Source organism: Centroberyx gerrardi, chromosome 10 (assembly GCF_048128805.1).
Source record: "Centroberyx gerrardi isolate f3 chromosome 10, fCenGer3.hap1.cur.20231027, whole genome shotgun sequence".
NCBI classification, from domain to species: domain Eukaryota; kingdom Metazoa; phylum Chordata; class Actinopteri; order Beryciformes; family Berycidae; genus Centroberyx; species Centroberyx gerrardi.
Window position 1 is genome coordinate 25,456,451 of NC_136006.1, and position 15,325 is coordinate 25,471,775.

General features: G+C 43.1%; 1 protein-coding gene across 2 annotated transcripts in view; it reads right to left on the reverse strand.

Annotated features, from left to right (window-relative positions):
- Window positions 1-3,457: 3,457 nt before the first annotated feature.
- Window positions 3,458-15,325, reverse strand: part of LOC139918003 (ephrin type-A receptor 6-like) — a 172,629-nt gene continuing 160,761 nt past the window's right edge. For both annotated transcript variants that reach the window (XM_078285969.1, XM_071907256.2), the window contains exons 12-17: window positions 10,503-10,564; window positions 9,488-9,697; window positions 6,651-6,800; window positions 4,759-4,952; window positions 4,329-4,478; window positions 3,458-3,572 (exon numbers count right to left, since the gene is read on the reverse strand). In XM_078285969.1, the coding sequence (XP_078142095.1) occupies window positions 3,458-3,572; window positions 4,329-4,478; window positions 4,759-4,952; window positions 6,651-6,800; window positions 9,488-9,697; window positions 10,503-10,564 (881 nt within the window). The remainder of the gene's footprint in view (window positions 3,573-4,328; window positions 4,479-4,758; window positions 4,953-6,650; window positions 6,801-9,487; window positions 9,698-10,502; window positions 10,565-15,325) is intronic.

Here is a 15,325-nt window from a genome sequence, read left to right on the forward strand (position 1 = left end):
TGTCCCAGCTTGGGACGGGTAATCCTATTAAGGCGAATTAAGTACTTTGAACCACCCCGTGACCTGGCCAGGGTGACAAGATGTGACAACAGGCCCCCCACACTGATGCATCTAATTATTACAGTAACACCCCGCCTCTCTGATGGGACCCCTCCTTTAGTGTGTCTGTGCTTTAGTGTCTAGTTTGGTCCATTTATGAAAAAGATCTATAGTTATCCTATAATATATTTTATAGGGATACTATAGAAATGTCACACCAGAACTATACACTCCTATAGGAATATTACAGTAATACCATAAGAGATTAAAAAATATAAACTATGATGAGGTCACTATAAACTTAACACTGAGTACCACAGACACACTATAAGTCCCTATGAGAATATTATAGAAATATAAGGCTGTATGAGTTATTATTATGGTTTAGAATATGCATTTTTGAAGAGGTGATGGGACAAATGGTTGTTAGTAGGAGGACTGCAGTATACCCAGTTTGAATATAGTACACCTTGGGTTAAATTGGCATAATGATTGCGGCAATTAAATGTGGACTTTGACATGGCAGCTCTGCAGCGGGCCAACGGTCCAACAGCTCCATCTCTTGGTTATCAATTACAGTACAACTTCATGAAAAGTCCCCAGCTCTAAAAGGCTGTTGACTTTTACAAGTGAATTATGGAGATGGGTCCAACTATGTGATTTTGCCATCTTACATAGAGGTATATCCAGTGATGTAGTGGTAAATAAGATGGTGGGTAAACTATGATCAAACTTCATCAAAAGGCAAACATCAACCAGTATAAGGAAAACTCAATTATATTGTCAGAAAATTATTCATTTATGGTTTTGTTCCCTTAAAAGACACTACTGTCACATAATTTGAATGAGTTCCATTCTACTTACTATGATATATATTATAAAATCAATGTCCTAAAGATTTATGTCAGCCTAAAAAGTGGTAAACTGTATTCAGCAAATAAAAAGTCAGGCAAACTAAGTTTTGGTGGGCTCACCCTCCTCTACATCCCTGCTTACACTGCATCTTGAGAGTATCTTCAGTTCTGTGATGTTTCCTCTTAAATTCAAAACATCTCTCTGAAACCATTTTATCCTTCCAATCAATACCGCTCGGTTCTCATGGTTCCTCTCCCCAGTTCCAAAATAGAAATAAAACAAAATGAACAGTCAACCACCAGAACTGTTCACCTTTATTTGCAAATAAATATCCGCTGTAACTGCCTCTTACAGTGTGCAAGATCTACAACATCTCTTTGGAAATTATAGAAAAATAAAATACAAGAATTATAAGTATACTTGTACTTTGTACAAAAGAGCGTTCTACCATTGCTCAGCAGTAGGACATGCTAAACAAACAGCATCTCATATTCTCCATATTCTGCAGAAGGGCGGTGAATGTGTGTGCGAGTATGTGTGTGTGTGTGTGTGTGTGTGCATGTATGTATTTATGTGTGTGTACGTGCGCGTGCATCCTTCCTACTCCTGAAGCCCTGGATAAGTATCTACGCTGCGTCCGGAAATCCCACAGCTCTAGAGGGGCTTCCATGTGGAATATGGAATACAACTCAAACTAATGGCAAAGTCCTGTGATTCAAGGTCCGTCGGATTATCACACCTTCTCCAAACCCTTAGGTGTTTCTTTCTAGGCTAATTGGACTGTAAGGCAATCTGTGTGTGTGTGCGTGTGTATGTGTATGTGTGTGAGTGTGTGTGTTACTGCTGAGGTTATAATGACTCATGATGAGTTATGATGCTGCTGTGTGTGTTAGTTCTCTCTCTCTCTCTCTTTCTCTCTGCCTTCTTTTCCTTGAGCTCTATCCTATTGCACACACCGATAAGACCTAGTGCCTTTTCTCGCCAGTATTCATCCGCCAGGTTCTAGCTACTGCTGCTGTCTGCAACTCAACTAACTAGTTACATGGTATATTCTGTCTATTCACCACTGACTCCGAGATGGGAATACATGTTGATCTCCATGGCAAACATCTGACATCATGACATCAACTACTGTAGATCCAACACTTTTCATTTCAGACTACATTTATGTACACTGGTTTCCCATATTGCCACAAATGCCCCAAAATCTTTACATGAATCACACTGTAAATTCAGATTGGGGTAAGATGACTCCTTGAAATCCATTCACTAGCTCTGCGTCCGGGATGAGCTGACCCCCCTCTGGCAGGTCGGATCAGCTGGGTCGTCCCAGAAGTGCAAGAGGAAACAATCAAGGTATATGAAAGGATTTCAGTTAATCCTGAAGAACCATATAAGTCCATTTTCAGTTTTCAGAATGACGATTTTGAGCATCATCACCTAACAGACGAGGTTTTGTGAACATTCATAGTTAAAAGACAGTGGAGGTTGTGTACTTTCAGGCGATAACATTCACGCTCCAAATAATTCAGGCTGATGTTAAGAATAGGCTTATATGGTTATTCATCTGAAGGCAACTGATCCAGGTCTGCAAGTCTTAGCATGTGACGATACCAACAGAGGTGGATAGTGTCGTGTGATCTTAATGTCTAGATGCCCCGAAGAGTTTTTCTCCTTTCACGATTCACAATCTCTCTTCTTTGAGATACTGAGGTGACTGCATAATACTGTATTGCTGATTTGGATAGAATTTATAAATGAATAAAAACATTTGAAATAAGATCCAGATTTACTAGGGCTTTCACATACAGGACTGCACATAGATAGATATTAGGTTATGATAATAATTATCGATAAATCGTCTATACACTTTTAAAACATTCAAGAAATCCTCAAGACTGGCTTCGTAGTTCTTTCTTCAAGTATTAGCGTACCAGAATCTCTGGAGAGAGGCTAAATAAAGCGACGCGAATAATACCTTCATGAGAAGTTGTCAAACTCCAAAATAAAAACGTTTGAGGATATTTTTCCAGAAAGGGCAAACCTTTGCGATTGCACGCCCGATAGCAGCTACATGAGCACAAAACATGGAGAGAGAAAAGAAAAAGAAAAAAAAACAAACCCCGAAAAGAATCGGTAGATTACGTTCGCAAATCTACATCTCTAGATATTGTTGCTCCATATAGAAAGTACTGCTGCTGCAACAAGGCATTACATTCCCCTTTATTGAGGGCCGGGGCCAGTCTTAAAAGAGTCTACTGGGCTGTCTTATAGTTGTCTGGCAGAAGCAGGTCTATGGGGCAAAGGGGGGAGGGGGAGGGGGGGGGGGGGGTGTATAGTAGAAAACAGTCTGTGTTGCTATTGGTTAGGAGGGAGACCAGGGGACAGTCTGCTGCGGTAGTCCGTCCAACGACCTCCAGGCTTCAACAGACTGTCCGTCTTGTCTGTATGAGGGGGTGGAGACTGAGGCACAGGCTGTAGACTTGTCTGGTCTAGACTTCGCTCCCGTCCGGTCCGTCCGGTCCGTCGCTCCACGCGTCCCAGCTGGCGTCGGCGGGCGCTCTCATACATGGAAGCCCTTCTCCTGTTCGTGCAGCAGCTGGAGGCGAAGCGTCTGGACGCTGCTGGTGATCCGCCTCTGGTGGCCGATCAGCTCCACCCCGATACGCCTGACATCTCTAGGCCGAGAGGGGAAACACACACGCACGCACACACGCACAGACGCACGCGTGCATGCGCACACACACACACATGCACACAGACACTATTATAATATTTGCGAGGACCTTCCATTGACTGCATTTATTCCTTAACCTTAACGAAAAATCCCACGCTTCCACTGTCATATATCATCAATCTGTGATGTTCAATGCATTCCAGGAGCTATTTTGTGATCAAGTGTTGTAATTTACTTTATTGCCCCATCTACTTCTACCTCAGTTAGTGAGTTCCTACGTTTCCCAGAATGCCTTTGGACAACCCCCAGTTGCTTTCAATCCAAGGTGGATGTATAGGTTAAGTAGCTTGTGAACATTGGGCTGTGTCTGTGAATGCAGCCATGTCCCTTACTCAAAACACAACATGTCTTGAATGACCAGAATGCAATGCAGCTGCGATGCATTCTGGTCTATTGAGGCTACTGTGAATGGAGAAATTGGTATATCTGCCTCTTCTACGATGGATTTCTCCCTGTATGATTGTTCAATGTCGGTGCAAAATGGTGAGTCTAGAAAGCCCTCGCTCTTTGATTCTGAGAGACTGATGCCAGAACAGTTTACTACTGATGTTTTAGTCTGCTATGTTCTATGTCTATGTTTCTGTCCCTATTCCAATAAACATTGAATGAATGAATGAATGAAAACAAAGCCCAGCTAAGGGTTTCAGTATGTGACATTGACGATATAACTTGGTTATGTTTTGGTTCTTCAACTCACTCGATACTCATCCTGGCCACAGAATCCAACGTGTTGAAGCCTGCTGCCACAAAGTTGCTCTTGTACTGGCTCATCTTAATGGAGTCCAGCCAGTCGCCGATGGAGATGAACATTGGATAGTCCATCACCTCCCCTGGAGACTCTGGTAGACTGATGCAATCAAAAGCCCAGTTAAGTTCAGATCTGATCAGTTCAGCTCACACATTTTAGGCATTTAGTTGACGCTTTTATCCAATGAGAGCTAAGGTACTAGCATAAGCCTCAAAAATTATAAGCAACCGAGACATAGAATAAGAGCTAAGGAGAGACATGCAAGGCATTTTTAGGAGCAAGTACAGTGAGTGGAGAGGTAAAATCTTTAGTTAAGCTCAGTTCAGTTCAGTTCAACTCATTACATTTATCCGTCCTCAGCTAGGGCTCCACACCGTACCTCTGGATGTCCTCTACCAGCGGTAGCAGGCTGCTGGGGTTGCGAATCAGTTTGTCCAGGAAGGAAACCACGTCGGTGAACTTGGGCCGATGACTCCTCTCCTTCTGCCAGCAGTGCAGCATCAGCTGGTGCAGGGCCACGGGGCAGCCCATCGGCGCCGGCAGCCGGTAGCCCTCCTCGATGGACAGAATCACCTGTAGACATGGAGGGATGGGACGAAGGGTTCGGGAGAAGAAATTGTGTCTCGTCTTGTTGTGGATTCACACATGTATTGTTGGCTGCTATATAAGCACGGACAGTAGCCCGAATATCCTGTGGCGTGATGCTGTTGCAATTCCGAAAGCAACCCATGCAAAAGCTTGGAGGAAGTCTTCATCACATACATGTGACCAGATTTGACTGGTCAGAAACAAGTTCTGATATGATGCCTTCCTCCTCCATGAGATCTATATCTACATACAAATGTATGTAGATATAGATATAGACACTCAAAAGTTCAATTTAAGCAACTTAGAAGGTCTCAGAAATGGACCACTCCATATTCAAGTGCTGTTCTCCACGACCCAGTAGCCTCTAACACACCAATACCAAATCTGAGTGATACACACTGGGCTGAGGATCAGTTTTATTTCGTGCAGAACAGCACTAACACAGTAGGGCAAATGGTGTACTTGAACATGGATTTTTCCATTCTAAGTTGATTGTGACAACAAAATCAAATGTATGTTTTTCAGATATATCTGCTTTGTATATACACTTTGGAAGAAGGGATCCTGTTAGAACCCGTTTTTCTTGCTGCAAAGTATGTGGTCAAGATTTCTTCCAAGATTTCACATTGGTCACGTTCAGACTCAAGATGCATGTACAGTGTAAATGCAAAAGAATGACAGCGACATTGTGAGACTGTTTGGGATACATGAATAGTAGCTCTGCCTGAGACATTGTAAGCCTGCATTATCTCCCATAATCGAGGGAGGATTCTTTGGCTGTTTGATTTCCTGTGTGGGAGAACTGGGTTTGAATTTGGTGTGTAGCGCATGTACTCAAACACGGGATCTGTGCAATCAATCAATTCCCAAACAAACAGCAAGTAGTTTCCATAGATCTTGATCTGCGCTGATTAAGTATTAGTAGTAGATCTCCATATCATATCTAAAGGGACTGTGGGAATGTAGAGCGCTGTGTGTCTCTGTAGGGAGATGTGGTGCTGCCTAGACCGGGATGAGACGGCGTTAGGCCGGTTGAGGCTTGGCTGGCCTTTTGCCTTAGAAAGCACTTCTAAGCAATTCCCAAGCAGCACAAATCCCCCCCAAGCCCCGAGACCTTACCGAATGTGTGTGTGCGCGTGTGTCCGCGTGTAAATGTGCGTGTGTCAGGGGTTGAGGGGATTACGGCGGGGCTTTCACACTCAGCGGAGAGAGGGATGGATCGGCTCCCTCCGCGGCCCCTCCAATCCCTGACCGCCGCCCGGGGATCAGCGGGTCGCTCAGCCAGGCTCTGACTCCACAGCTTTAAAAAACCCTCCTCTGCTGGACCCAAGTCCTCTGAAACTCTTTCTCACCTTTAGTGCTCTTTTCCTTCCCCTCTCACTCATCCTTTTCATCCCTTTGGTGAATCTCTCCAGCATTTCTGTCCTCCCCTCTCTTTCTCTCTCTCTCTCAGGTAGGTTTTTGATGTGAGAAAACAGCGAGGCAAGGCGTTAAAGGGCGACCACTTTAACCGATATAATGGAAAATAAACTCAGAATTCGCTCAATGGAGTGTGAGGACTAGAATGGAGTCGGCGGTAGGCAAGAGGTTAGAGAAGCAGGCTTGTTACTGCTGGGAAAACATTGGTGCTCCCTGGGTAAAACAAAATCTGTTCATCACATGAATGAGGATTAAATTACTCACATCCTGATTGGACATCTCCCAATATGGCCGCTCCCCGTACGACATCACTTCCCACATGACGATGCCGTAACTCCACGCATCGCTGGCTGAGGAGAACTTTCTGTATGAGATGGCCTCAGGGGCCGTCCACCGGATAGGGATCTTACCGCCCTGTACACACACACACACACACACACACACGCACCACACAGTAATACATAACCAGTGTGCATGCATGAATACACAAACACACACACGCAAACACAAGGATCAGCATATTGACTGCACGCTGCGAACAGCAGAAGTGGAAAATGCGCTGTGTGACAGGTAAATCCTTGTCACACTTCGGTGACGACCACTGCTTGTAAAAATTTTTATATACCTGGCAAACCATTACCATGCTGTCATGTTCAATTCAGATTTCATATTCAAACGGAGACATCTCAGTGTAGCCTCAAACCCTGTAAACACTCGTCTCGGGGGCATTTCATCTGGAGGAGGTGGTTCTAAACCAGAGGCAGCACTACCCGCCTCAGACAAAGCTCTAACATCACTGTCTGAGTCAGATGCTACAGAGTTTCTCTAATGCGATGTAGAAAAGCAGAAGATTTCCTCGAGGATTTGCCTTACATTCGCACTGGGCAGTTTACAACGCATTCCCACTGACTGCAGATGTTTTGTCACACATCTCAAGAGTGTTTTGCCTTTCTGGACATTATGAGCTGATCAGATGAACCAGGGCTGTTGTTTTCTAAATGTGTTCTACCACTGAGATTATCATTGCTCCTTTGGCATAGTATGGGATAACCAGGGAATGGAATGGACGGGAAATCCAGCATTGGCTAATGATAATGGATCCGAGGAGCTCCATTGTAAGACACATAAAATCCATAATACTTAAAAAATACTGTTCCTGCTAAGGCTTTCCAGAGTTAATCCTGAAGCCAGACTTACTGTCTCTTCCTGTCCATTTCTCTGTCTTTACTGCCGCCAATTTCCTCCTCTCCTCTCCTCTCCTCTCCTCTCCTCTCCTCTCCTCATATCTCCTTTCCTTTCCTTTCCTTTCCTTTCCTTTCCTTGACTTTCCTTTCCTTAGTCCCTTCTTCAGCTTTGACCCAGGGTCTTGTGGGGCAGAAAGTGACCATCGGAACCATCAACGCAGCATTTCCTCCACATACAATAACCTCAGTACAATCCAGGGAATGGAGGTCACTGTGGGCTCAGACAGACTTACAGAGGAGAGTCTCTTCCACACAACTGTTTTGAAGACGAAGAAGTTTTACCATCTAAGGCAACTCTCTCTCCTATGCCGCCGTAAGGAGAGAAGGAGGGGAGGTCGCTGAAATGTCGAGCCAATATTGGTGTCAGTCTGTAAAACCTGCAGTGAAACCTGCCTCACTCCGCCTTAAGGAGCTGCTGACCCACCTAAAAGAATTTCATTAGTATGGGTTTCAATGGAGAGTTTTAGTGTCCTATGTTGGTCTAAATGCTGTTTCAGGGTATCGGTTTTCAAAAACCCATATCAGTTGGATCCTGTCTCCAGTCTCAGCACTGTGTGGTGTCGGGGAGGAGCTTTAGAGGAGAAGTGGGTCCTCAGGGTGTTGCTGGTGCCGGTTCATGCATCAGAGACGACTGATTGTTGTTTTGTGATACAGTATTGATCCCTGAAGGAGAAATTTGTATTTTCTCTTGCCCCCCCTCCACAGGGAGGTCAGAGGTCAGGGTCTGATACAGAGCAGCACCTCTGGAGCTGATAGGGATTCAGTATTTTGCTCAAGGACACTTCAGAGGCTTTTCCACCCTGCCAAGAATACAAGTCTGACTGTTCCCAACACAACTTCCAACAGTGTTCTCTCCCAGACCCAACACAATAGGTTAAGTGTGCAGGGGGTAAAGCAAAGTTAGCCATACTGGCAGCGAATATGCTTGCACTGAGAGAAATAGTGTGTGGTGAAGGACTCCATGTTATTTCTGTGTGCCGAGGAGCTGTGGTTTAAGGGAATTAGTGGCTTCCAAAGCTGCTTCAGATGCATTTTTCAGTAGGCCGGCTTGAATAATTCTCCTCTCATCAAACATGAATGAGGTTCCAAAGGTAACAGCGACGCCTCCAGCAACTTTAGCAACAATGCAATTTTTCCCCAAACAAGCCTTTCAACAAAACAAGACAAAATAGAAAGAACAGTTGTTTCCTTCCAACTGGAACAGGCACAAGTGTTCACTTCTATCCCTCGTTCACACTGCCTGGCGGTGACAGTCATGCCAAGACTTTTTCATGATGTCACTGTTGGGTGTAGGGTTTTTGAAGGCCGATACCAAGTTGCTGATAGACAATGTTTTTGTTTTTTTTGCAGACATTCAACATCTTGAATTTTTCATGCTGAAAATTTAAAAAAAAATTAAAAAAAGTAGTCAGTGTCTCACCCAGAATTTTATCCTTGTCAGGATGGAAAAGCCTCTGAAACAGCATTTAGACCATCATGGGACACTAAAACTCTCCACTGAAACCCATGATGATAACTTTTACTATTACTACTACTACTAACAATAACGATATTCATGCATACATATGTGGAATCAGATGAAAATGTCACATTAGAAGGTTAAGGTCTTCCCATACACCAGGGTTATCAATTCTACAATAAATATGTAATCAATCAAACTGCATCATATCCACCATCATCAAAGGTGGACGACACTAATATATGGGTCTAACCACAGTTGGGAGCATGTATTAAACTGGTAAGGATTTCTCTGGTATGTAATAGAACAGGATTAATGCAGTTTTGGTAAAACCTGTATCAGTTTACAGAATTAGCTGCTTGGTATTCGTGGATGAAGCGTTAGGACGTCTGGTGTACCGTGGTGGTGTAGGCGGCCTCCGGGTCGTCCTCCAGCACTCGGGACAGGCCGAAGTCGGACACCTTACACACCAGGTTGCTGTTGACCAGGATGTTGCGAGCCGCCAGGTCTCGGTGAACGTAGCCCATGTCTGACAGGTACTTCATGCCCGAGGCGATGCCGCGCAGCATGCCCACCAGCTGGATGACAGTGAAGTGACCATCATGTTGCTGACAGGGAGAGAGAGAGAGAGAAAATCAACTGAGAGAGAAGACGTCACTGCATAAACCAGAAAGTACAGAAAATGATCATGATGATGAAAGTATATTAGAGCATAAAAGAAGAGAGAAAGAGAGGGTGCATAAAGAAGGATAGCAGAAAGAGTAAAGCAACAGAATGATAATGAGAAAGAGGTTTAAGTTGTAAGCAGCAAGGAAACATACTGTATAGTGATGTAATTCAGTGATTCAGACTGTTCAGATTTGTGCTGACAGGTTATTGACAGGACTATATTTTTGATCACAGGATAACATTAGCCCTGTTTAAGCTTCTCTTAAGCCATGACAGAGATAAAGCTAACTTGCCTGCTTGTTTTAGGATTCGTTTTCAGATTTTAATGATTACTTGCGAGACACAGCTAGGTTTGGCCCCTAGATACGATCCATATCCTTTAACCTAGGCTAAAGACCAAAGAAGACTTTGCTGTCTGGCCCAAAGACTTTGACTGAGGAACAAAGATGAACAAGATCCTCGTCATCTTTTAAAGATATAGAGAGTATCAGAGTTTTTACCTATTTTATGCCTTGTTTATTGCCATTGTTCTTAAACCATGTACTGCATGGCAAGTTTGTTGCCGGCCTTATTGTCTCCTCCATCATTGTATTATTGCTTGTAAGTGCAAAACCACTTTGAAAAGAGCTATATAAATAAAGTTTATTATTATCATTATAGACCTATATTTGTTTCTCACAAAAACAGCAGCTGAGGGCAGAAACAATACATATGTTCAATGTCTCTGATCACTGCAGAACTCACCCTCAGGAACGAGTCCAGTGATCCGTTCTCCATGTATTCCACTACGATCATCACAGGCCGGCCTGCAAGCACACAAACACAATCTGTACTTCTTCAAAGCTGATTTTTCTTGGCATTACTGCTTTATTTGCCAGGAAAGACAGGAGAGAAGTGACACAACTGGAATCAATCACAATGTACATTGGTAAACAACTTCGCCCACTGCACATAAAGTCACTTTTTCACTTTTTTTCATGTCTAATCAGACGCATGACCGATTCAATAGTTGTGACCAAGTGGGAAAACAGACGGACAAAGCCTAACTTGAGATCCATCACTGTTCTCCATACAGACTTAACAGATGATTAGTGCTAGCACTGTGTGTGTGTGTGCGTGTGTGTAAGCGTGTATGACCGATGAACCCCCCTAACCTTAACCCTATGCTTTGTGTTGGTATTCAGTATCTTTAAATTTGACTATTTTCATGCCAAAAAATACAAGGATTCAGTGTTTTCACCAAAACTGTCTTCTTGTCAGGGTGGAAAAGCTTCTAAAACAACAGTTAGACCATCATAGGACACTAAAACTCTCCATTGAAACCTTCACTGAATAATAATTATACTAATAATACTAACACTAATACAACTATCCAATCAAAATGTCACATTGGAATCAATTCAGGTTAAGGGCTTCCCATGGACAACCAGTGTAGTATTGATCAATTCAACAATACATATGTAATCAATCAAACTGCATCATATCCATCATATCAGAGGTGGACGACACTGACTGGACCATACCTGATTTTTCATAAAAGGATGATATCGGCCCCATATATCCGTCTAGCACCTATGTCTAGCACGCATGTTTTTGGCATTAAATATGTGTCTTAGTGCATTATGTGGCTGTGTGTGAGTGCCTACCAACATGCGTGTGTGTGTGTGTGTGTGTGTGTGTTATCCTTACACGGGTTCACGTATCGAGGGGTTAGGCCTGCAGAGAGTGGACAGTAATCCACAGCAGCCTTGTGTGATTACAAAGCTGTCTCTAATTAGCTTAGCACCGCTATCACTACATTAGGGGGAAGAGAGGAGGAAGAGACGGACGGACGGGGTCAGGTGGACAGAGGGGAAAAAAAAAAAAAAAAGAGTAGGTTTGGTGGAGAGAGGGGATTACGGACTTAGGAGGTGTCTGACGCAGGAGGATAGGGCTAAAGCGAGGGGTTTGAGGGAGAGGAGCGGGGGGAGGGGTGGAGGAGGAGGAAGGGTTAGGGGAGAAACAGGGGCATCAATTCACTAAACACACACCGACACACTAACACTGCCAAAGATCACCTCCGTCACCGCCTTATTGTAGATGTGCTGCCCGCTGGCTCCATAGAAAAACTCTTACTCAAGCTAAAATAAGAAATGTGTGAAAGCTGTGCAGCCCTACTAGCCCGTGATTACAGGAGCAGCATGAAATCCTGTCCTCCTGCGGAAAGAAACATTAGATAAGATAAAACTTTAATGATCCCAGTGGGGAAGTTTAGGTCATTCCGACAGCGAAGAATAGAATATAGATAAGAATAGAACGATAACGTAGAACATAGTGAACGAAGAAAAAGAATATACGGAACATAATGCGACGGTTAATTACAACAAAAAGGTACATTGGAGATAATACAACAAACAGAACGTGTTGCAGAGTATGCAAATGTGCATTGTTGACTCTCCACATTGTTAGATTTACAAAGCAGAAGTGCAAGTGTGCATCTTTATGGTATCAGGTGTACAGACTGCTTATGCACTCAGGCCAATGCCAAAGAGTCTCTGCCAACAAACTGTGGGGAACCCCGCCTTATTGTTTTATTTGTGCAAGTTGTTCTATAATTACAGGGCAACTTCATTAATCTGAAGCCCTTGGGAACTGAGGTAATATATGGATGAGTATAAAGTTTGCATTACTGTGTTATTAATCAAAAACATATAGACATAGAAGCTAAAGCTGGGAGAAATGTACGGCAAAATCAATCAGTGAGATTACTACTAATTTAATATGAACACATACAACTAAAACACTTGTTTTTTTACATACTGAAATGTCTTATTTCATTTCCCCCCAAGCCCTATTCTGTTTTATTGTCTTCTTTTTTCTTTTTCTGCACTTTAAGTCAATATAATACCGGTGGTAGTCGTAGTAATAGCAGTATTGTGGTATTAAAATCTGCTTTTTTACACTTCTAATAGCATTGGCTACAGCTCTAGTCATCCTGTCTTCCTGCTTTGTCTCATCAATAACTTGACCTACTAATAGACTAAAAAAAAACAGCAGCAACAAATGAGATTCTTACAGAACACAGCGTAGATCATTAATAATTTGGCAAAGTCAAGGCAGTGTTGCATATCACAGGTGGCCTAATTATAACCACTTTGCTCATAAAAGTGCTATAATTTATACTTAGACTAACAAATCCTTTAACAGCACAACACTAAAAATGTTGAGCAATGCATGCAATCATATGCTTCAGTTTTACTCACTCTCTGATGTACCTGTTACATCATCATCATCATCATCATCATCATCATCATCATCATCATCATCATAATTATTATCTGCTGGGGCCAATGGCTGCCAGCTTGTTTGCATACAAAACAGTCAGTTTATCACATATTGTTGCATCCTGTTGCTGTGCTTATATATATTATTTTTAATCTTTGCATCCCTTTTCTCTCTATTTGTTCACAACCAGACCGAAACTAGACTCCTTGAACTTGTCATTAAGTCATGAGCTGACCAATCACATTGTAAAACAAGCCTGAGATTGACCAATCCAGGAGGGGGGGGGGGGGCTGCACTAACCCCCCTATCAGCCTCTAGGTGGATTTTGTTGTGCATGTGGAGGGACGTGTCAGTAGCTCTGTGTGTGTGTGTGTGTGTGTGTCTACCGCTGCCAGTCTGACACAGAGAAAAAGAGAGAGGGGGGGCCGGCGAAACCACACAGACACACATCAGCAGTCGATTCATGCATCAAGTCAAGTTGGTCAGTTTATAAAACAGTTCCGGCGCGTCACACCTCCCCCCCCCCACCCCACCGGGATTCGTCCCACTTCTCCCGATTAGCCACTCCGTTCCGCGTGTCGCACGTGGCCCAAACCATTAGTTAGAAAGACGTACAACCACAATATCTTTCTAAAAAATGTTATTGTTTCCCCACAGAGGATCCCTGTGGTGTTGCAGACTGACTGGTTTACAGCTGGCAGGCGGCTAGCCGGGCTCGTGTACTGCTGAGCTGTAAACCATTCGGAACTGCTGGAAAGAGAAATAATGGAAGGCTTACTGTAGCGCAGTAACAACATGGTATCACACTTCAAATTCAACACATTTTTTTTTTTTACCACAACAAAACAAATGGGAATGTGAAAAATCACAGCAGATGGGAAGATTCCCTGGATCGCATCACCCTGCTTTCTAATAGTTTTCAGCAATCACAAGCCTGAACTTTAAATGCCAATGTACGGCTCAGTCAAATTTTTTAACTCACTTGGGCTATATCATTTGACTGGCAAAAGCCTTTCACAACATATATTATTCATTCTTCATCTATAAGTCATAGTAGGACATTTTGAATATATTTTCTTTTCAGAATTGTTCCAATTTGACCTTTCTTGCTGGGATGTCTTATACCAGGTGCCTCCAATATGTCCGAATGGGCTTTTAGAGCGCAGGGTGTTTCTGCTTCATGCTGGAGCTTCTGGAGTCAATGCATTTGACGAAAAATAAACTATAATCCCTCCATCACTATATATGAAAGTACAAATGAAAGTGCGCTTTCTCTTCTTTAATTTTACTATGGAAGTCAACAAATAAATTGGACATTAAAAAAACAACTCAAAAGTGCACCTTCTGTACTCAGGCTCCCCTGGCACTGGTAAGGATGCGGTGTCTTGCTCCACTGCTGCATTATAATGTAAAACAACGCAATTTTGTTGTCACTTCTGAATCCCACGACGTCTCGGCCGGTGGTTTGTATTCAACGGGAAACGGAGACGAGGAGACTTGATGTTAATTAAAACTCAGAAACCCCGCTGCTCACCCACGAAATGCATTTCACAGCTTCTGTGAAATGTCATAACACAACTAATTGACTCGTGCCACCGCTGTCTCACACCCTTACTAAAGCAACATAAATTTTGTGACAGGCAATAAGGGAACCTCTGATGTGAGTGATTGTTTCAGGGACTACAAAATCTGATTAGAGGAAAGAGAGAGACAGGAGGTGAGAACTGACCCCAGAGAGGACACTGTCACGGTTATATAACCTATTTGCCGCTGAATGAACAAGTAAAGCTGTAATTTATGGTCACGGACAGGAAATATTTATGTTCATTTTGTGTAGGACCGTTTAAATGTACAAGGAAGGGGCATTTTTACATTTTAAAATTATAGTATAAGTCCTCGCAGTCAAGAAAAAAACAAATATGCGGTGTTGGTTCATTCCTAATATCAAGCAGTAGCACAAAACCAGTATACCCACGGGGGGGTTCTGGGAAATGCTGCCTGTGTTTAGCCTGTAAATACATTCTAAATCAACCTGAGTGTAGTTTTGTCCCTGCCTGTACTTTCCCATCTGAGTGTCTGAGCTACAGTTTATATTACTGAAGATCAATCAAGCAAAACATCAGCGATGGAAATTCCGACCCCTGATGCATTTGCCCAATCGCCCATTCTCCAGACACTAGAGAAAGGAGATATTTCAATTATGGAAAGAAAAAAAAAGAGCAAGTTGCACGTTGAATTTGCACAAATGCATGACATTTTGGTACAGAAGACCCATTTTGGACCAAATAGGCCCATAATAGCTT